The sequence below is a fragment of the Nuphar pumila genome, chromosome 1, assembly GCF_984573655.1.
Source record: "Nuphar pumila chromosome 1, dmNupPumi1.hap1.1, whole genome shotgun sequence".
Taxonomy (NCBI): Eukaryota; Viridiplantae; Streptophyta; class Magnoliopsida; order Nymphaeales; family Nymphaeaceae; genus Nuphar; species Nuphar pumila.
Window position 1 is genome coordinate 2,092,936 of NC_143249.1, and position 23,888 is coordinate 2,116,823.

General features: G+C 42.8%; 1 protein-coding gene across 2 annotated transcripts in view; it reads left to right on the top strand.

The window, feature by feature from the left end:
* Window positions 1-23,888, top strand: part of LOC149847658 (nuclear matrix constituent protein 1b-like) — a 38,585-nt gene that overhangs the window by 12,241 nt on the left and 2,456 nt on the right. For both annotated transcript variants that reach the window (XM_089984262.1, XM_089984949.1), the window contains exons 4-7: window positions 16,309-16,579; window positions 16,693-16,776; window positions 16,870-18,884; window positions 19,646-19,976. In XM_089984262.1, the coding sequence (XP_089840388.1) occupies window positions 16,309-16,579; window positions 16,693-16,776; window positions 16,870-18,884; window positions 19,646-19,976 (2,701 nt within the window). The remainder of the gene's footprint in view (window positions 1-16,308; window positions 16,580-16,692; window positions 16,777-16,869; window positions 18,885-19,645; window positions 19,977-23,888) is intronic.

Consider the following 23,888-nt stretch of genomic DNA (forward strand, 5'->3'; position numbering starts at 1 on the left):
GAAAAGAAGTGTATTCTCCTGTTATGGGTCACGGGTTTGGAGATCCAGACCCGTGATCATTAACGTGTCATTAATGGCACTGTGTGTAATTTATACTCTTGTAAAAAGTGTACTTTTGTACCCTAGTCTTATACTTTGTATGTTATTATAAATGAGATCATACAGCAGCCGACCCCGTGTATTGGGGTTATTGGCTTCTTTTCATTCTCTGCTATCTCTCTCTCTCTTTCCCTGTCTCTCAGCTCTCACGAGTGGATTAAAACCTAACAGGCGGGTCATGTCGGCGGGTCAGCATACCTCAACACGAACCTGACCCATTTATTAAACGGGTAACCCGACACGACCCGCCTAACCCGTTTAATAAACGGTTCGGGTCGGGTCAGGTAAACGTGTTGGCGGGTTAGCGGTGCAGCCTAAAAAGCATACAAACTTTTTTGCAGCACTTCACGTGGGTTTGCTAGTGCCATGATGGCACTGCCATCGCCTAACCTCAACGGCAGGGTAGGCGGCGGCAGGCCACCGGTGACGACAGTAGCCCCGACAGCGGTATACCGGCCATCCAACTGTTGAAGCAAGGGAGGATACCGATCGCCATCGCCGACGAGGTCTACCGATTTTCCGTCAACGGTGACCTTCCCAGTCATCGTCGCTCGCGATTTTCACTGCCGCTGTCCCCCCTATTGCAGAGGTTGATTTCTGAATCGAAAAGGGGAGGGGGTGGGAGGCCTGGCTTCACTAGTACCCTTCGTAGAAATCAGTTGAAGCAAGGGAGGATGCCGATCGCCATCGTCGACGAGGTCTACCGATTTTCCGTCAGCGGTGACCTTTCCCGTCATCGTCGCCTGTGGTTTTCACTATCGCTGTCCCCCCTATTGCAGAGGTTGATTTCTGAATCGAAAAGGGGAGGGGGTGGGAGGCCTAGCTTCACTAGTACCTTTCACAGAAATCGGTTGAAGCAAGGGAGGATGGCGATCGCCATCGCCGACGAGGTCTATCGGTTTTCCGTCAGCGATGACCTTTCCAGTCATCGTCGCTCGCAGTTTTCACTGCCGCTGTCCCCCCTATTGCAGAGGTTGATTTCTGAATCGAAAAGGGGAGGGGGTGGGAGGCTTGACTTCACTAGTACCATTCGAAGAAATCGGTTGAAGCAAGGGAGGATGCAGATCACCATCGCCGACAAGGTCTACCGGTTTTCCGTCAGCGGTGACCTTTCTAGTCATCGTCGCCTGCGGTTTTCACTACCGCTGTCCCCCCTATTGCCTTGGTTGATTTCTGAATCGAAAAGGGGAGGGGGTAGGAGGCCTGACTTCACTAGTACCCTTCGCAGAAATCGGTTGAAGGAAGGGAGGATGCAGATCGCCATCGTGGACGAGGTCTACCGATTTTTCGTCAGCGGTGACCTTTCCAGTCATCGTCGCCCGCAGTTTTCACTATCGCTGTCCCCCCTATTGCAGAGGTTGATTTCTGAATCGAAAAGGGGAGGGGGTGGGAGGCCTGGCTTCACTAGTACCCTTCGCAGAAATCGGCATTCGCCGAGGATGAAAGGGGGAGCTAGGATCCAATCCCTATCGCCGTCGCCATCGGCCTCACTGTGCCTCCTCAGGATACAAACTTAAACGGTTAACCCGTTTATTAAATGGGTCAACCGGGTTGGCGGGTTGGCATACCCATAACACCAACCCGACCCGTTTAATAAACGGGTTAGACGGGTCAACCCGTTTACGACACGAACCCGTTTAAGCCAAACCCGAACCCGGTTAAGAAGCGGGTTGGCGGGTCGTGTCATATTTTGCCACCCCTAGTTATGTATACTATATCGTGGGTCAGCTGTGCTATCAGGGGAGAGACACTCTTCCCATACGTGCTGAAAATCAAGGTCTATCGGGTACAACTCCTTGCACTGCTCGAACCCAATGACCTGCACTGACATAGTCATCAAAAGGTATTCTTTCGGCTAAGTGCGTCAGCTACCTTGTTCAGAGTAACCGATTGATGGCGAATAGTGAATGTGTACTCTTGCAAGAAACTGACCCACTTGGCATGACGAGCACTCAACTTCTTTTGACTATTCAAATACTTTAATGCCTCATGATCCGTGTACAAGACAAACTCCTTATAAATAAGATAATGCCTCAAATAACGAAGGGCTTGTACCACGGCATAAAATTCAACATCATAAGTGGAGTATTGACACCTGGCTTGAGTCAGCTTTTCACTAAAGAAAGCAATGAGTCTGCGGTTCTGACTCAAGACTGCATCAATTCCCACTTTGGAGGCATCACACTCAACCTCAAAGAATGCGCAAAAATCAGGAAGCTCTATAATGCAGCGAAAAAAAGACACTGAGACTTCACGATAAGGTTGCCAACGTTGCTACTCATCAAACAGCGAAGAAACCGATGCTGTCACGCTATGGGTAGACGTGATGAGAGGGGTTTTCACGATAACGGTGATGCAGGGAGAATGCGGTACTCTCACGAATATTGGTAACACGCTGTTACTCCTAGATGCAGCAACAGGAAACAGGCTACCCACGTACAGGCTTGTTACTTGATGCAGAGAAGGAACAGGCGTTCACGTGCTGGGGCTCGGCAAATAGGGCTCGACCCTCTTGGTCATGCAATGCACAACACTAAGAAGAAGGCCACCGTAAATGATGTCACTTGATTAGCTTCTGGCGATGCACGGTCGTGCAGTACAAAAAGAAAGATAACGCAGAACACGTGAAACAAGAAGAGAGACACTCGGAAGAAACCAAAAATGAAGAATCAATTAATAATGTCCACCGACTGAAGCTGTTACAGGGAATGGAAACAAAGACTGACAGAAGATAATAAAATATTCAGACTGAAAAGAGAAAAGAACTCAAACACAAAATGACAAGAAACCAAACCATAAAGGATGTGCGGCTGAAGGAAATGAATAACAACGAAAACTATAAAAAAAACAGAAAGGAAAAAGACGGCTGTTGCAATTCTGAAATATTCTTCTCCCTTTCCCACACAACCCTAAGTTGGGTTATTTAAAAGAGTTTGGCTGGATTCGGGTCTCGGGTCCGGACCCAACTCGAAACACGGCTGTGTGCTGTTGGGTATGGGACGTGCTCTGCATCATTCTCCCCGGGTTGAGAAGAAGTCGGCTCTGACGACTTGTTGTCACCACAATATGCATATAAAATCAGAGACATTGACGATAGGCAACATGTAGTGATATTCTTGAACGATTCCAAATTAAAGCTTGTAGATTGGTTTTGAAATTAACCGTCTATACCATCTGCTATGGCAACCCATGGAAGCATAAGCTGAATTTATGTCCCTCCAGCACGCGGTCTTAAGGGTTTGGCTAGAATACCAATAATACAAGCATGCTTACCAAAAACCGGACCACCTTCTGAAAACTTCACTATATCTGCCCCGGATGCATAGTGGCTCTGCTCACTGTTCATAAAGGAATACCCATCCAGGATCTTGTTCCCAAAAGCAATCCCAAACGGAATCAAAAGCTCATGTTTGCTGCTAAACCGAGCAATATCTAGTGATTGCCCAACACAGCCAGATTTGTAAACCTTCATAAATGTTTGGTCAGGTGGGTCAAGTCTCGAATTTTGGAGAATTCCTGGTGAGTCCTCTTGCAATTGTCGTTGCTGCTGGTCACTGAATGGTTGAAACAATTTCTGATGCAAAAGGCGACTCTCAAACTGGTTATCAAACATTGCATATGCCTCTTGCTGGAGCATCGTGCATCGGGCATCCCTGTGCAGGCTCGCTTCGATGGACTCTGATGTCACGCTCGACAGTTGGAGGTTCGCTGGGCATGGGTCGATTGTCACCGCACTCGGGTGGCCAACCACATCGACGCCCAATCCACCACTCGTTTTCAACGTGGACATTGGGTGCGTGTTCACCGTCGATTCTAGGACAACAAGCCGATCTTCAAATCCATCCACACGCTTCGACAGACCGGCTACCTCCTTCTCTAGGCGTAGCATATCTTCTTGCATCTTCGTCACCATGTCGAGCATCCGCTTCATGATCTTCTCTCGTGCCTTTCCGTTTGTAGGAATGTTCCTCGCCCCTTGCATCATGCCGTTGACGAAGGAGGAGGGGCTGGGCTCTGATACCATTTAATGCAGCGAAAAAAAAGACACTGAGACTTCACGATAAGGTTGCCAACGTTGCTACTCATCAAACAGCGAAGAAACCGATGCTGTCACGCTATGGGTAGACGTGATGAGAGGGGTTTTCACGATAACGGTGATGCAGGGAGAATGCGGTACTCTCACGAATATTGGTAACACGCTGTTACTCCTAGATGCAGCAACAGGAAACAGGCTACCCACGTACAGGCTTGTTACTTGATGCAGAGAAGGAACAGGCGTTCACGTGCTGGGGCTCGGCAAATAGGGCTCGACCCTCTTGGTCATGCAATGCACAACACTAAGAAGAAGGCCACCGTAAATGATGTCACTTGATTAGCTTCTGGCGATGCACGGTCGTGCAGTACAAAAAGAAAGATAACGCAGAACACGTGAAACAAGAAGAGAGACACTCGGAAGAAACCAAAAATGAAGAATCAATTAATAATGTCCACCGACTGAAGCTGTTACAGGGAATGGAAACAAAGACTGACAGAAGATAATAAAATATTCAGACTGAAAAGAGAAAAGAACTCAAACACAAAATGACAAGAAACCAAACCATAAAGGATGTGCGGCTGAAGGAAATGAATAACAACGAAAACTATAAAAAAAACAGAAAGGAAAAAGACGGCTGTTGCAATTCTGAAATATTCTTCTCCCTTTCCCACGCAACCCTAAGTTAGGTTATTTAAAAGAGTTTGGCTAGATTCGGGTCTCGGGTCCGGACCCAACTCGAAACACGGCTGTGTGCTGTTGGGTATGGGACGTGCTCTGCATCACTCTAAGACAGGGGTACTAGTCATTTTCTCTTTGATGAGTGTGAAGGCTTTTCCCGCAGCAGATGTCCAATGGAAACTAGTACCCTTTAGGCACTCCGTGATGGGGCCATGAGGGTACTGAAGTTTCTTACAAAATGATGGTAGAAAGTGGCTAACCCATGAAAACTACAGATTTCTCCTATAGTTTTTGGGGTAGGCCAATCTACAATCGCACGGACTTTGGCGAGATCCGCCTTAACTCCATCAGACGACACAATAAAACTCAAAAATACGACACTTGATGTCATAAACGCACACTTTTTGGCATTGACATACAACTTTTCCCTTCTTAAAAACTCTAAGACCTAACACAGTTGATTCAAATGAGCAGACAGAGACGAGCTATAAATCAAAATGTCATCAAAATAAACAATGACAAACTTTCCTATACAAGGGCGCAACACTTGGGTCATCATATTCATGAAGCTACTTGGGGCATTGGATAACCCAAATGGCATGACTAACCACTCATACAATCCATCACGTGTCTTGAATGCCGTTTTCCACTCATCCCCCTCTCAGATACGGATTTGGTGGTACCCACTTTTTAAATCAATTTTGGAGAAGATAGAGGTACCGGCCAACATATCAAACATATCATCCAATCGAGGAATGGGAAAACAATATTTGACAGTGATGCGATTGATTGCTCGACTATCAACACACATTGCATGGACCCATCTTTCTTAGGAGTGAGCAGGGCGGGTACTGTGTAAGGGCTCACACTTTCACGAATAAAACCCTTTTGCAGTAACTCCTGAACCTGCCTCAACAACTCTGCATGTTCGGATGGGTTCATGCGATACACGGGGAGGTTAGGGAGACTCGATCCCGGGACAAAATCAATGGCGTGCTGAACCACCCTCATCGAAGGTAGACCATCAGGAAGGCCATCTGACATAATGTCGCGAAACTCCTCAACCAGGGGGCAATGTCTGCAGGAACGGACAAAGACGTACTCATCAACGGCTTAGCCATCAGGGCATAACAATAACCATCCTCCCGACAATGGCTCAAGAAAGACCGGTAAGAGAGGCCCACGAGCTTGGGAACTCGCTCAGGCTTATCCACGGTGGGAAGACCGGTCTGCTTGATAGGTAGTGTTAAATATGTATATGTAATGGATATATTTCATGTACTGTATTGTACCACTGTACTGTATTGTACCACTTGTACAACATACTGTACTGTATTGTACCACTGTACTGTATTGTACCACTTGTACAACATATAAATATCAATGGAAAGGGGAGAAGAGCCTATTGCCGCCCAACATTTTTTCTCTCTTCCCTCTTACCTCTCTCTCTATCTCTTGCTACGATAGTAAGGTGACTCCCACATCTGATTTCTCACATGGTATCAGAGCCAAGGGCGTGGTAATCACGATCATCTGGAAGGCCCCTAAGGACCTTGACGTGCGTTTTTGGGCGTTCTCAAGGAAAGTGTTTTTTTTTTCATCTTTTCTCTGTTGTTTCTTCGTTGAATCACTATATTTCGACGTCGTTTCTTCATTTCCTCATATCGTGCATCTTTTCCTTCTTACATATTCTGTTATCCCCAATTTTATCAACCCTAATTTCTGTTTTCAATTTTATCAAACCTAATTTCTGTTTTCCCCAAATTTGGGAACCCTCATTTCTCAAAAGTGCCTCTTTTCTCAAACTTCTTGTGATTTCTTATCTATTTCTTGCAATATAGTTGATAAATCGTACATTCTGCACGATTAACTGAAAAATCGTGATTTCCAAAACTCAAAAATTTCTGTCCGTACGGTTCTGTCCGTACAACCGTACGGGTATGTCCGTACAACCTACGAATTTCTGTCGTGCTGTTTGATTCATCATTGATCTTCTTCCTTATGGATTCTAAAATCAGCCCCGGATTTCTTTCTCAACTTGTTTCTCACAAATTAACTCATGATAACTACTTACTTTGGAAACGCCAAATTCTGCCGTTTATCCGAAGTCATGGTCTTTCCGGGCATCTGGATGGGGGATCACCCGCCCCACCTATGACTATTACGCAAGAGGTAACTGGTAATGATGGGAAGGTGAGTTGCATTGCTATTCCAAATCCTGCGTATGATGTTTGGTTTCAGAAGGACCAATCTGTGGTTGCCTATTTGAATGTCACGTTATCTGATCGTATATTACAAACTATCTCTGACCATTTTACTGCTGCAGAACTATGGAGACATCTTGCTCACTTTTATTCACAGGTTTCTGAATCACGTGCACTTCAACTGAAATGGCAGTTCCAATCTATGCGAAAGGGAACTAAGACCATTACTGAATTTCTAGGGGATATCAAAATTATCATTGATCAGTTGGCCGCTATTGGATATCCTGTTTCTGACAGAGATGTTGTTCAGCAGGTATTGGGAAGCCTTGGGCCCCAATATCGTATGTTTTGCACTGCATTACAGGTTGCCTCTACACTTCCATGCTTTGAGGATTTACAGGCCAAACTCCTACAGTATGAAGTTAGTTTGACTCAAGATCATCTTATTGATGATCCTCACCCTGTCATGTTTACATCTGGGTCTACCTCATTTCGTCCACCTGCTGCTCATATGGGCCGTGGAGGACTCCTTCCTACTCCTACTGCTCCACCTGCCACTAGAGGTACCCGTGTCCCTACTTGCTTCCATTGCAACAAGCGTGACCATGTGAAAGCAGATTGTTGGCACAACCCACAAAATCACAACAAGGCAGGGAGGCCAGGACCAAGAGCTGGACATATGAATGTTAGACAGTTTCAGGGGCAGCCGCAGGGAAATTTTCGAGCACATCAGGGTACTGATCAGGGATAGAGTGCAGGGTTGCCACATGATGTGCAACAAATTCTGATGACTGCATTTAACAACATGAATTTGCGTCAGAATGATGATGGAGTTTGGTATATTGATTCTGGAGCAGCCGCACATGTTACTTCTGATGCAGGTAAACTTTCCAACATGGTTCCTTATATTGGCACTGGCACTATTGTCACGGGAGATGGTTCCCACTACCCTATTTCTCATACTGGAAATGCATCTCTCTCTTTGTCACAATCTACACTACCATTGAAAAATGTCTTACTCACTCCTGCCATTGAGAAAAACATTTTATCTGTTTCTAAATTGGTTGATGAAACAAATTCATCCATGGAATTTACTCCGTCTTCTGTTTGTCTTAAGGACCTTTGAACCAAGAAGATGCTCGCTAAGGGTGAACGACGCGGAAACATGTACGTCTTCGAAGCAGCCCCCGGGACTTTGAAGACGTCATCTACCGTGACTCCATCTTTTCCTGCTTATTTGAGTCAGTCTTCTTTTGTTATGCAATGTAATAAGCCAGTTTCTTGGCATCGTCGGTTAGGTCATTGTAGTCAAGGGTTCCTTGACAAATTGTCTTCTCAGGGTTTTATTCCCAAAGTCAAATTAGATCATAAGTGTCCTAGTTGTAATGTCTGCAAGAGTCATGTACTTCCCTTTCAAAGTATCAATAAAAGAGCTTCCAAGCCATTTGAAATTATTCACTCTGATGTTTGGGGCCCAGCTCCTGTTTCATCTCTATCTGGCTCTCGTTATTATGTGTTATTTCTTGACTCTTTCACTCGTTACACTTGGATTTACTTTATGAAATCTAAATCTGAAGTGTTCAAACTTTTCAAACAATTCCATGCTCTTGTTCAGAACCTTTTCAATTCAAATATCACTTATTTCCAGTGTGATGGTGGTGGAGAATACATATCTCATGATTTTAGTGAATATTTAAAGGACCATGGCATCACACGTAACTCCTCTTGTCCTTACACTCCACAACAGAATGGAGTAGTAGAACATAAGCATCGACATATTGTTGAAACCGCGTTAAGTATGATGCACAATATTGATATTTCTTTCTCTCTTTGGACTGAGGCCTTTCACACTGCAGTGCATATCATTAACAGGTTGCCTATGGAATTATTAGGAGATCAGTCTCCTTATTATTTGCTTCACGGTTCTCACCCTTCTTATGATGATTTGCATGCTTTCGGATGCATTTGTTATGTCCATATGGATCATTCTTTACGTAACAAGTTTCAGGACAGAGCAGTTCAGTGCAGATTTCTGGGATATGCCGATGGGTATAAAGGATATAGATGTTATGATCCTATTTTGGGTAAGATTAAGGTGTCTAGAAATGTTGTTTTTGATGATGACCATTTCAGCACTTGTGATACTTCTCAGGTATATGAGCAAACTACTTATGATCCATGGCTTTGTGATACTTTGCTATATGACTCTATCAGAGATCCTGTTGTTGATGAACCAATTCAGTTTGAAGCAGACAACTCCATCATCCAGGATGCACCTTCACGGTTTTCAGGTTTGGTTTATGCCCGTCGAGGAGCCCCTCCAACTCCATCTCACGAGGCTCCCCCTCTTCGACGATCCACACGTGAAAGGCATCCTATCCATCGTTGGGTTAGTTACAACAATTTTTCTCTTGACTTTCAGTTGTTTCTAACCAATGTGGCCAAAGAGAAAGAGCCGTCTACTTTCAATCAGGCAGCCCATTCTCGAGCTTGGGTTGAAGCTATGAACGAAGAAATGGCAGCACTTCATGAATGTCATACATGGGATATTGTTCCTCGACCTGTTGATAGAAATGTTGTTGGTTCCAAATGGGTTTACAAGATCAAGCGTAAACCAGATGGTAGCATTGAAAGATATAAAGCTCGCCTTGTTGCACGCGGATTCACACAACAATATGGGCAAGATTATGAGGAAACTTTTAGCCCTGTTGTCAAAATTGGCACCATTCGTGTGATCCTCACTTTGGCACTTCAGCATGGTTGGTCTCTTAGCCAGTTGGATGTCAAGAATGCGTTCCTACATGGGGACTTGAAGGAAGAGGTGTATATGGAGCAACCTCCTGGATATAGTGAACATGATGCGGCTACATGGGTTTGTAAATTGAGAAGGTCTCTTTATGGTTTAAAACAGGCATCTCGGTCTTGGTTTGAGAGTTTCTCCATGGAAATTCAGCAGCATGGCTTTTCTAAGAGTATACTTGATCATTCTTTATTTATGTATAAGAATGATCATGTTACTACTTGGGTTCTTATATATGTTGATGACATCATTATCACTGGGAGTGATGATGCACATATTGCCTTGGTCAAGTCTTTACTCATGGCCAAATTTAAGATGAAGGACTTAGGCCCATTGCGATACTTCTTGGGAGTTGAAGTCGATAGGCAAGATGATCGACTCACTCTAAGTCAACACAAGTATACTCTTGACATTCTTCACACCACTGGTATGATTAATTGTAAACCTCTCAGCACCCCATCTGTCTTAAATCATAAGTTTAGTGCAAAAGAAGGCCAATTATATCATGATTCCACTTTATATCGCCGCATTGTTGGTATGTTGCAATATCTTACATTTACAAGACCTGACATTGCTTATGCTGTAAATCAAGCATCTCAGTTTATGCATGCTCCCACTGATTGTCATATGGTATGTATTAAGCGTATTCTCAGATATCTGAAAGGGACTATTGGAGATGGATTGCTCTATCACAAAGATGAAAGCTTCACTACAGGACACCGTTTAATTACATATTGTGATGCAGATTGGGGTGGGGATCCTGATGAGCGTAGGTCGGTTTCAGGATATTGTGTTTTCATTGGCCCAAATATTGTCACTTGGAGTAGTAAGAAACAAAAGGCCATTGCTAAATCCAGCACTGAGGCAGAGTACAGGGCAATGGCAGCAGGGACAACTGATGTCACTTGAGTACGACATCTTCTTCAAGAGTTGAATGAACCCATCTCTTCCTCTCTGCTTTTATGTGATAATCAAAGTGCCATTAATATTTCTTTTAACCCTATTCATCATTGTCGCACGAAGCACATTGAGATTGATCAGCATTTTGTTAGACAAAAGATTGAAACAGAAGAAATTGAGGCTTCGTATGTCAGATCAGAAGACCAAGTGGCAGACATCTTCACCAAAGGATTGGTTAGTCATCAATTTTGGTTACTTAAGAGCAAGTTGAGCATGATTGAAGATCATCCTCAACTTGAGGGAGGCTGTTAAATATGTATATGTAAATGGATATATTTCATGTACTGTATTGTACCACTGTACTGTATTGTACCACTGTACTGTATTGTATCACTTGTACAACATACTGTACTGTATTGTACCACTGTACTGTATTGTACCACTTGTACAACATATAAATATCAATGGAAAGGGGAGAAGAGCTTATTGCCGCCCAACATTTTTTCTCTCTTCCCTCTTACCTCTCTCTCTATCTCTTGCTACGATAGTAAGGTGACTCCCACATCTGATTTCTCACAGGTAGGACTATTTTATGGCTCTTAAAAATAAATGAGTACGTGTTCCTACGGCCATCGTGAATGGTCTTGCGATCAAACTGCCAGGGACGACCCGAAAGGATATGACACACACTCATAGGGGCTACATCACACCACACCACACCTCATCGTGGTAATGCCTCCCATAGTGAACCAAACTAACAACGTTGGGTGATGGGAACCTCGTTTCCTTTCTTGAACCATGCCATCTTGTATGGTTGAGACAATTTCTCCGTTTTCAGGTTCAAGTTGGACACAACACTCTCGGACACCATATTCTCACACGCACCAGTGTCGATAATAACATCACACGCATGACCCTCACAGTTGCACCAGGTTCTAAAAATATTGTTCTGCAGCCATTTTGCAGGGGTCGACTCTCGGGCTGCGGTCAAAACATGACGGATGAATAATAAATTTTCGACGTTGCTGTCAAACTCGATGACTTCCCTCTCATCCTCTTTCTCAACCAATGACTTACCCTCACTCTCACTACAAATGCTGACTCAACGATACCCTCTACGAGATGGGCGTTCTTGTTCACGATGGGACACTTAGACACGACATGTCCTAACTCCTGACACCTAAAACAACGGATGGTAGATTCACTAGGTTTGGCTTTGGATCTGGTATTGTATGCGGGTCCGGACTGGTCGAGTTTGCTAGGATTTACTCTAGGGGTGGACTTTGAGTATTCCTTCTTAGGAGAGCTCGCTCCCCTGGTTAGGAAGTTCGACTTGAGTCGACTGGACTGGTCACTGCGGGAGACTCTATATTCCTGCTTTTCAATTTTTCCTCAACATTCATGGCATAACTGCTTGCCTGATCTAATGTCTCGAATGTGATACAACTGAAATCATCAGAAATAGCAGGACGGAGACCAGAAATATACCTCGTGACCTGTTGGCGGGCGGTCTCCTCGATCTGCACTCGCATGGATAGACGATGGAACTCCGCAGTGTATTCCGCCATAGTACGGGTTCCTTGATGCAGGGTCAGGTATTCCTTGTAGGCTCTCTCAGCGTGGTTCGTCGACACGAACTTGGACTGCATCAACCTCTACATCTCTTCCCATGTTTGTATGCGCTCTAGTCCCTGCCGTTTCCTCGACCTTTGCAGCTCAACCACCATGTCCGCGTTAGGCCCCTCAACCGGGTGGATGCTAGAGAGACACGACGATGCTCAGCTACAGTGTGGTAGTCGAAGAAAAACTGAACAACATAGGACCAGTCGAAGAACTGCTCTGCATCGAATCGTCCTGCGAACTCCGGAAGGTCTAGCTTCACCCCGTAGGTGGAGGGGTGCTCTGGTGCTCTCTGCTGACAGGTCTCCACCAGTCCTGCGGGGTACTCGTTCCAGAAGGCGTCGTCATCCAACACTGCTTCATCACCCTCTGCGCGGTACTGCTCATCTGGATACTAGTACTGGCGAACTCCAACGACGGGTGGTGGGTGCCCAGGTTGCACCGGTCCCTGCTGAATCTGCATGGCGGCGGCTGGAAACTGCCTTGGTCTGGCTTGCCCGTGGGTGGGAGCCATTTGTGGACGACATTGTGACACCGATATGACAGGAGGTCCTACTAAAGGTAGACGGGTCAGTCTGGTCTCAGGCTCTAGGTGGGTAGGAACGGGATAATATGGGTCTGGGTTATGGGTTGGGTTAGGGTAGATGTATTGGGTCGGGTATGATACTGGGTTCTAGATCGGGGACGAGTTAATGGATTGGGCTTGGTTGGTGTAGTACTGGGATGATTCACCCGATTGGATCTGGATCGGGTCAAGTCCTAAACTACTCGTCGGACACAAAGTGGGATAGGTAGGATCATGGATCTAGTTGTGACGTGACAAGGCCTGGTTTGAACTCGATCCTTGATCCATAACAAAATGGGTCTGGTTTTGACCAGACTCAAATTCAAACTGGAGCTTCGTCCGGGTCTGATATGGGTTTGGGTCGGCTGGGGATCTGAATTGGGGTTCAAAAGTAATAGGTTGGATCGGGTTCAGGTCGACCCGCAATCCAGACCCAACTGGGTAGGTCGTGTAATGGGGTTGGAGGCCCAGACCCGTTTCTTGGGACCCAAAGGATGGTCCCTGGAATCCGGGTCGGGGTCCTGCTGTCACATAGTCCGGTCCGGACCCTCTCGGGTTCAGACCCATCCACGAGGACCAGATACCCCCTGCATGCTGGTGGGCTGCAGCAACGCCACCACGCGCAAGCAGGACAGATCAACCTCGGCCTTGGCTGACGCTGTTGTGCCAGCAGCCTGGCCCAGCGTCACGCTGGGGCCTTGTGAACCAGCACCGGGCTGCGGCACAAGCCCAACAACACGAGGCCAGGCCTGCGCCTCCCAGCCCAGCATCACGCTGGGGCCTTGCGACCCAGTCGCGAGCTGCGGCACATGCACAAGAGCATGAGGCCAGGCCTGCGCATCCGAGCTGACGCCGGGAGGCACAGCCAGCGCCCCGTGAGTTGTCTGGCAAACACCGATGGCCAGATGGGCAGCCGGGACAGGATCCATCGTTAGGGAGGGTACCGGATTCGGGGCGGTGGCACGACCACGCGGGATCGACTGGCCTGGTTCGGCTGCGGCAACATGTGCTTAACTGCCTACGTCGTCACCCAATCCCGATCCAGTTTTCAGCATAGAAGCCGCGCGTGTCTCCCCGGGCGATTTGATGGCCACGATCCGATCATCGAGTCCATCCATACGTTTCGACATACCGGCTACATCCTTGCTTACGCGCAACAGGTTTTCCTGGATCTTCGTCATCATGTCGAGCATCCGCATCATCGGATCCTCGTTTCCGATTTCCTCCCGCTCTTTTTCACTTGCAGGATCGTTTCTCGCCTCTTGAGCCATACCACTGACGAAGGAGGAAGGTTGGGCTCTGATACCACTTTGATGCAGCGAGGAGGATCGACTTTCACGTCCTTCGACGACGGCTGATGAGGGCGCGACCCTTATGGTCGTGCGTTGTGCAGAAAGTAAGAAGAATGCCCACCGAAAACGATGAGGCTTATTTTTATTTCAATGTAAACTTCAACTGAACAATAGAATGAATGAATGTAAATGAAAATGAACAAGCAATAGAAGGAAGAAAAGTTGCTGCAATCTGAATATTCTCTTCCCCCACGCAACCCTAAAATACGGTTTTTAAAGGCATCAACTGGATCCGGGTCTTGGGTCTGGTCCTGGACCCGAGACGTTTTCTCGTTGCTGCTGGACCTGGGACGCTCGAACCTGTGCTCGTCTGGAATAGGTATGCAGGGTTACACCATCCCTGCGTCTTGGTACCATGTTATGGGTCGGATCCACTACATGGGTTCAATCCTCAATCCCATCGTGCATGTTCGGTCCCGTGCCTGGGTCAGGCTGTATGGATCTGGATCGATCCTGCTCTGCATCACTCTCTCTCTCTCTCTCTCTCTCTCTGTGCCAGCCGGTCCATTGTCCCCCCCCCCCCCCCACACACACACACACACACACACACACACACACCTGTGCACACCTTAATTTGGATTTCTGGCTCCGCCACTGATCTGAAGTGATTGTCGCAGGCCATTCTATTTTTAACAAGTTTTTGAATTGTATTGCTGGTTCATATACCTTGCTGTACCATATCCTATGTCACATAAACATGGACATGGGGCACAGGTGTGGGACACAATATATGGACACACTCAGTATGGCATTAGAGTTTTATGAAACTAGGACATGGGACACAACTGTATATGTGTCAACCCAATCCAAAAAACAGAGTTAGGAATCATGGGGAAGGAGGTCCTCCCTTATCTATATTATAGTAATTTGTCTGTTTTCCCTAATTTTAATTTGAGTATGGACTAGGTATTAACCATATTATTTTTGATGGTTTATAAATCAAAACCTACAGATGTGACCCCCATAGTTTAGTGGAGAACATCTATAAGATGAGAAATGTCTTGAGCTATGTTTTTTGTGGAATCTAAGAAATCAATGGTCCATATTGCACTGGAACTTTGTAATGAGAAAAGAAACTAGTTTTTTCATTGAAACAATTTGATCCAAAGCCTGTTTTTACTAAATAAATGATGATAAACACATCTACAATCTCAGATTTAGCAAAAAAACACATACAGTTATAACTTTTGGAAGTGGTCCAAATTGAGTCCATACTCAAAATAGGGAGGACAAACAAATTACTCTATATATATTTATGTATATGTATGTATGTATATACATACTTGCATACGTACATGTATTACTAATGATGTGGTTCATTGGGTGCACCTCCACTCTATTATAGACTGTTGGATCTTATTCGATCTAACGATTGTGCCAATGCAGAAAAAGAACATGCATCAGATTTGTTAGTGTGAAGCTTGAAACCCTTCGTGTCATGCTTGATTGATTCTCATAATAAATGCAAAATCATGACAACTCATAAATGCAATGCATGTTTTTATTCTATTGTAGCATAACTGTTAGATTGAAAAGATCAAATGAACTAAAATAGGGAGTAGGTGATCACTGTATCATTACTTGTAATGTAATCAATGACAAATTTTAATGTAGCGCTGTAGCACACTTAAATAAACTAAACAATCAAGCCTGTGAAAAGCAATAGCGTTAAAGAAACGGTGTTGACTGTATGCATGAAGTGTCACCGGGTGTGTTCAGTATCTTGTCTTGTGTTGTGAAGTGCTGACACGGAACACACATGCTCATTGAAGTGTCTGTGTGACATAGCACATAACCATATCCTGTTGACCTAGCACTCTCAAGAAGGAAATCAACTAATAATGCTTGGTTTAAACTTGTGGATTCATTTTGTATTTGATGAAGTTTCTTGTTTGCTAGATTTGGATTTGTAGAACAAAGTACTTGTTGGGATTAGTTTAAATCATGCATGCCTGTTTCCCATTAGAAGGTTGGACAATCTCTGTTAAGTTGGGATTTTTCAGGTAGATATTTAAAGTTTTCTCTATAGTTGATCTGTATGTGTTGATGTTTAGGTCTGGGGCTAAGGAGGATGAGTTAGGCCTTGGGAGACAAAGGCTTCATGAACTTCAGACAGTTGTACAGATAGGGCAGGAAAGGCTACTTGAGGGGCAGTCCTTGCTAACCCAAAGAGAAAAAGTCATTTCTGAAAAGGCTGAGGATTTGAGGCAGCTTGAAGAGCAGTTGCAGGCTACAAAAGAAGCAATTAAGAAAGAGCTCTTAGTTCTGGAGGAGGAGAAAGCCGATTTAACTTCAAAGTTGGCTGCCTTCGCAACTAGGGAAGAGGTGATCCATCCACTCATGGTTTTAATTTTGATTTCACAATGCTCTTCTAGTTTTTCTTGCACTATTTTTATTGGAAGTCCTTTTTGTTAAGTTCCTGAATATTTTTTGAAAAGGCTGCTATTCAAAGGGAGTTACCGAATCAAAAAAAAGAGAAGGAGTTACTTATTTTTCAGGAGAACATTGCAAGCAAAGAACGTGTAAGCATTTTCAAATTCTCCTTTGTTATTTAGTCCTATAAATATTCTTGGTTTTCTAAAGATATAAACTAACATTTTGGTAACTGCTTTTAGGCTGAGATTGAAAGGCTTATGGATGAACATCAACTTGCACTTGAGGTGAGAAAGCAAGAATTTGAAGCTGAGTGTGACCAGAGTCGGAAGTTGATGGAGGATGAATTGGCAACTAGAGAGTGGTATCTTCAGCAGAGGGAGACAGATCTAAATAATAGAGAGGAGCAGATACATGGAAGGGAGCAGGAGATGAAAATGCATATGCAAGAACTGTTAAGAAAAGAGAAGGAGATGGATGACAGGTTGAGAGCTCTTGATGATAGAGAAGCAAGTTTGAAGTCTGCTGAAAGAAAAATAGAAATGGACTGGAAATCTATGCAGGAAGAAAGGGAGGACCTTAACCACATGAAGCTAGATCTTGACAAATTGAAAGAATTGCTAGAAAATGAAAAGAAACAAGTTCTTCATGAGCATGAGAAGGTTGAGATTAAAAAAACTGAGAGAGAGGGGTTGTTAGCTCTTGAAACAAAGCTCAAAGAAGAAATTGACAATTTTAGAGCATGTGAGTTAGAACTTACAGCTCAAGCAGATGAATTAAATTCACAAAAGTTGAAGTTTGAAAAGGAGTGGGAACTAATTGATGAGAAGAGAGGAGAGCTACAAACAGAAATTGAACAAGTTGCAGAAGAGAGAAAAGCAGTAACTAAATTCCTGAAAGAGGAGAAGGAGAGACTAAAATTAGAAAAGGAAGCACTTCATGATCAGTTCAAGCATGATTCTAATTTGCTTTTCGATGAGCAGAAGGCGTTTATGAGCAAGATGGCTCTTGAGCATTCTGAATGGTTTAGCAATATACAAAGAGAACGGGAAGATATAGCTCAAGATATTGAGATCCAGAAAAGGGAACTGGATAACAATATCAAAAAACAGAAAGAGGAAATAGAAAGGTTTCTGAAAGATAGAGAGGAAGCATTTCAACAAGAGAAGGCTAGGGATCTCTATTATATCAATTCTCAAAGGGAACTAGCTCTCCGGGAGCTGGAAGATGTTGCGCTGGAAAGAAAAAATCTTGAGACTGAGAGGTTGGAAATTGCTCTTGATCGAGAACGTAGAGAGAGAGAGTCGAAAGAGATAAAGAATGACGTTGAGGAACTTCAAATCCAGCAGGAGAAGCTGAAGAAGCAAAGGGAGTTATTGCATAAAGATCGAGAAGACATATGGAATCAGATCCAGATTCTTAAAAGGTTAGAGGATTTGAATGAAGTTGCAGAAAATACATTGGTTCCTCGGTCTGTATCACCAGAATTGGGTTCTGAAAAATGGAAAGCACTGGCCTTTAATGAACAAAATAATGCAAATGTTACAACTTACAGATTTTCTGGTGAAACTAAGGAGAAATCTGGTGCTAGTCATGGGTTGCTCCCAAAGCAATCTTCAGGTAGCGCTTCACCTGATGGCACTTTATCATGGTTCAGACGTTGTGCTGATAGAATATTCAAACGTACTCCAGGGAAGTCAGTTCAAGTAAGCCATGAAACAGATCCAAGTACTAGCCTTGTTGCTAGGCATTATGAAATGCCAGTTTTGCCTGAGATTGGATCTCCAAACTCAGAGTTGTTAGATATGAATTCACCTACACATGATGAGAGAATTTCCCAGTTGCAAATGGATACTTTTGTGGGTCAATCCTTGGCATTCGAAAAGCAAAATATCCATGAAATTGGAAGAGAAAATTTCGAAACTTTTAGCAGGACACAGTCTATGAGATCTACTCGAGATGGGTCACAAGTGATTCATGAAGTGCCATCAGCAAAGGAATGTGGTAATAATCTCCATGAACTGTCATCTGAAACCAACACAAATGAAACCAATGTAGCCCACTGCGAAAAAGTAGCTGTTATTGATGTGAAGGATAAAAAGTTGAAATCGACAAATGCTGTGCCAAATGGTTCACATGTTGGAAGAAAGCGACCTCATCATGGTGCTAAATCAAAGCGTGCTGCTGGGAAACAAAAGAAAAGACGCCATCTAAATGATATTACTGGAGGCACAGGAGAAAACACAAATACTGATAGGTCATTTTCTTTTCCATTTCTCATATTTTGTTGTTATTATCTACTGCTTTTTGCTTGGATTAGCTTAACATCAGACCTATGGAAGGTACTCTTGTGTACACGTGTATGGGTATGGCTCGATCTATCCTGTATTCAAAGATGAAGATTTTCCCCTCCCACTCTCATAGATGTAGATAGGTGTGGATCTAGACCAAATTCAAGCCCACTACATATATGCAGTCGTAGCCCTGTATGCACACTGCACACCTTTAGAAATCCTTATGTTGTATCCTTCATACCTGCTTCAGCACTGTACCTATGTGACATAAATCAGGACCATGCATTTTTTCTCCAAGCGTGCTAGTTAAACATACAAATGAACTTGGTCGAATCAATTGTCTTGTCTTGGTTTACTTGACTAGATAACATTTAAGATACAAACTGTCCATCTAGGCCGAGGCTTTAATTTGCTAGTTCATGTATGAAGTTGGTGACCTTGCTTAGTTTTTGAGCCTAGCCTAGTCTTTAATCTATTGTTTTTGTACATTTTTGTTCGAACTGTTTTGCTTATCTCCCCTTTTCCCTTTTTCTAGATTTAACATTGTCTCTGGTTATGTGCTTGTAGAAACTCATCTTCAGTTGGTATTATAGTCAATTAATATTCCACTTGAGAATCGTCTGAGTTGACTTATTCTAGTCAATTTTGCTGATGATTGTTGAATCTGGGGTTTGATTGTGTATATGTTGTAATACAAGCTTATATTATTCCTTTGATTTAATAGTTTTATTGCAACACTATCACCGGAAGATGAAGGTGGGAAAAAAGTTTTTAATCAGCCACAAGTAGTCGGGGATGGAAATCCTGCTGACCTAAGCGTTATTCATGAAGAAGGCGAGAATCTGATAAGGGCAGTGGGCAATGAAAATTTGACTCATCTGCAGAAGTTTGAACTCACGCTACACAATGATAGTATTCCTTGTGGGGAATCACCTAAAGATAACATTGTTTCATCTTCTACTGGTGATTGGCAAGGAACAGCAAAATCACATGATGAGGTGCAGGAGAAAACAAGTTTATCCCCTGATGAAAAACCATCAAATGGGCTTATTGAGGTAATTTATGTTTTTTCTACCTTTGCCTTTGCTTGACCTTAGTTCATTTAATGTCATGATGTTTGTATTAACTGTTTGAGTGCTGATTCAAGATATTTGAAGATAAAATTGTGCAATTTCGAAATATTATGCTTTGTGTTAAATATCAAGGATTTATTATATTTTTCTGTTCTTTTCAGTGTTTCTTCATTTGCATTATACTTTTGGAGCTTTGTTACTTGACTTGAAATTTCAAAGAACTTGGACGTCAGATTCTACTGATGCAGCTGATTGAATCAAAGTTTAATTATGCTGGATAAACATTTATCATTAAAAAAAGCAGAGAAGCATTCAGTTGCCAAGTATCAATTTCTAGCAAGGACATTTTGAGCAATTTCAAACTTGAAAGAGAAATGTTTGCCACGTGATCCTTAGCAATGTTCTGGACCATGGGTTTTGGAATTGTTGCATTGAATAATCCTCATGCATATATGCAGCGTCTGCTGGTGTGTGTGTGTGTCTCTATTCAATCAATATCTTACCATTGGAGATGAGATGAACATGATATGGTTATGCAATTCTGAATCTTGGATATTTAATGATTGCATCTGAGGTATAATCTAGGAATGTTATGTTCATAAGTGAATCTGAATTGCCCTTGTATGCTTTCATGGAAATGTGTACCAAATTACCATAAAAGCATAAACTTACCCAGCATGATGAAATCACTTTGTGGAATGTGGAGATCAAATGGAAATGGTTCATGATTGATCTAGTGTCCCAAATAGAGATCAGAATCAAGATGGCAGCTTGCTTAGCATGCTGAAATATAGAGATTTCAAATGTGAACGATGCTAAATTTCTATTCTATAGCCTGGTCTAGAAGGAATGATCAATTCAAAAAATCAATTATCAAGATAGTCAATCAGTGTGGAGGACTCCATTCCCTGTTGTCAGTGTTGATAAATCACGCCCGGGTACAAGCCAGCATGATAGCTTGATCTGCATACACTGGGGGATCTTGATCCCTGTCTTTGGCAACTGAATGATAAGGGTGTGTCTTGAGCCTAGGGAAGCTTTTGTTGGAGTAAGACTACTGGACTGTCCTTCCAGAGAAATACCTAGGTTGTGCTTGTCCATGTTTTCTGCTTTACCAGGGATGCTGGTCTAATTGTTTTAAGGTACAACTAGTTCTTCAACACGAACTGGTCAATTGTTAACAATAACTTAAGTCTCAACTGAATTAGCCTATTCAAGTGATATGTTGGGGTATATTTAATATAGTTTCATCCTTGCATATGAGAACCTTGTTTTCAGTATACAATGGGCATATAGATATCACCTACGTCACATGAGTGTGGGTGCGACGCTTTCAAAAACCTAGGGTGCGGGGGTGCGACAGGGCAAAAATGTAAATATATATATAATTTTGAAGTTTTAACAGTTAACACTATCATAATTTAACAGTTAACATTGTCATAATATCATTCATCATGCATACAATATATCAACCTAAATATCAATCAAATAACTAAAGCAATTACATAAATCAACCTAAATATCGATCAAATAAGTAAAGCAGAAAAGAACTAAATTACATACCAAAAGTAATGGATCTTAATAATTTTCTTCTTCATCATCAAATGCATCATTAGAAGGAAGATTGAGCTCAGATAAATCCATGTTTGTCATATTGAAATCATGGTCTTCCTCGAAGTCACACTCATCATTAGTTCGCAAAAGTAGTCAAAGATTTGAATGAACATATACTAAATCCTCTGCACGCTTGCTTGTGAGTTTGTTTCTCTTCACGTTGTGGATTTGAGAATATGTGCTCCAATTTCTTTCACAACAAGATGAACTAGCATGTTGCGATAACAATCGTAATGCAAAACATTGGGGAAGAGGTGTTTCTGATCCAAATGTTGACCACCATGTGATAGGATCTATGTTATCCTCCTCTCTCGCAAATAATGCTGGTCCATATAATTTCGAAGATGAATTTTTTTTCAACTCTTGTGTGACTTGATTTAGAAGATATGCTTCAGGAAAAAGTCTTATCATACACATATTTCTATGTCTTGATAGCTCTGGGTCTAGATTTGGAGGGACACGACCAATACCACCTGCTTGTCACTTTTTTGCATAATATTTTGGATTAAGAGAATGTGCCATGCAATGCAAATGAGTGTTGCTCTTATCCCATCTTCTGACTAAAATTGAATGAATATTGTTAAAAATTTTTGAATCATTCAATGTAGTGTTTTTTTCTTCATGCTTGAAAACAATAACTTGTATTTTTTCAATCATATTATCCCATATTTCATAAACTCTGTGAAGCATAGGCTCATCCTTATTAACTTCTCTCAACATTTTGCAAATAGGTTGGGTAAATTGAAGAAAGTATACTACTTTGTCTTAAAACTCATCATCAACAATGAATTTCTTAATTTTTTGAGCCTTGACATCATCATCAGCACGATAGAATGTCCAATTTTCATCAGTCACCATGCTAACCAAAGCATTCTTCATTTTTTTAATCCTCTTCACCATCACAATGATGGATGCAAAACGTGTTTCAACGACCTTCAACAATTTCAAGTCAGAATGCCTATTAAATATAGCATTAGCACGATGGTGGTTAACAATAAAATTTCTAATGCTTTTGACATTTCTTTTTAAATCTTAAATCCATGAACATAAAACATATGTTTGTGAATTTTCTTCTTCTTTGGGGTTGCATATGCTCTTTAAGGTCAGATTTAAGTTGTGTGCTACACAGGGAGTCCAAAAAATATGAGGGTAGTCACTCTCCAAACTCAACATTCTGATCACCCACTTCTTTTATGACTTCTATAAACAATCCCTTCAAATACTCTGCATTTTTATATTCTCCAGATGCGTCAACTGCTTTCAAGAATACTGAGTCACTAAGCGAAGAAGCGATGAAATTGATCAGTGGACGCCTTTGAATATCTGTGCATTCATCAGACACAATAGAAACTCCATTTTTCTCCCATGAATATTTTTTAATCTCCAACAACCTCTCCACATTTGCCCTCTTTTCTGCAAGAAGTGTGGTTCATATTTTTTCTGAGCTTGGAGGCATATAGCCACTCAAATTACAATTTGCCAAGGATGTTACTAAATCCTTCCAATAAGGATTTTTAGCCGCATTAAATGGGAATGAAGTAGAATAAAAATACCTCCCAACTTTTCTATCCAATTCTTCTCTTCCATATGTATCGAATGCTGCTTGTATCGTTCCTCTACCTCCTACGTTGACTTTTCTTTTTTTTTCAACAACTTCTTGGTGGTTTACAAATGACACACTAACTGCACAAGAATCGGTCATTGTCTTTCTCTTCTCATATTCTTCTTGTATTTTCTTGTATTGTCTTCGCATTGCCTCATCAACTTTTCTAAATCTTGAAATGTCATGTCCTGATATCTTCAACAAATGAGCCTTCACTCTTGTGTAAGACTCAACAAAATCTCTTTTACAGAGTTTGCATCGAAATCTCTTGTTTCTACCACCTCCTTCTCCAGTTTTTGCAAGTTTATCTACATGTACCCATAGTGGCCTCACCTCATCAGTCCCACTACAACTATCAGCAAAACTAGCATCATAATTCAAATGTTGGGATGAGGATGACGCAAGTCCTTTCCCTTTATTCGTTATTTTTATCCTGAAAACAAAAAAAAAAAATACATTCAAAATTTCAAATCAATTATACAAACATTATATATATATATTATATCCCCTGCCAAAAACAGGGAGGGACTCAGTGCCTCCCCTGAAATAAGAGGGAGCAGGGAAGGGGGCTCGACTCCTCACCTGCCGACCCAACAAGAGAGCGAGGGGGGGGGGGGGGCGAGCCCCCCCTGAAATCAAAGGGAGGGGGTGGGGGGCTCGGCCCATCCCCTGCCGAA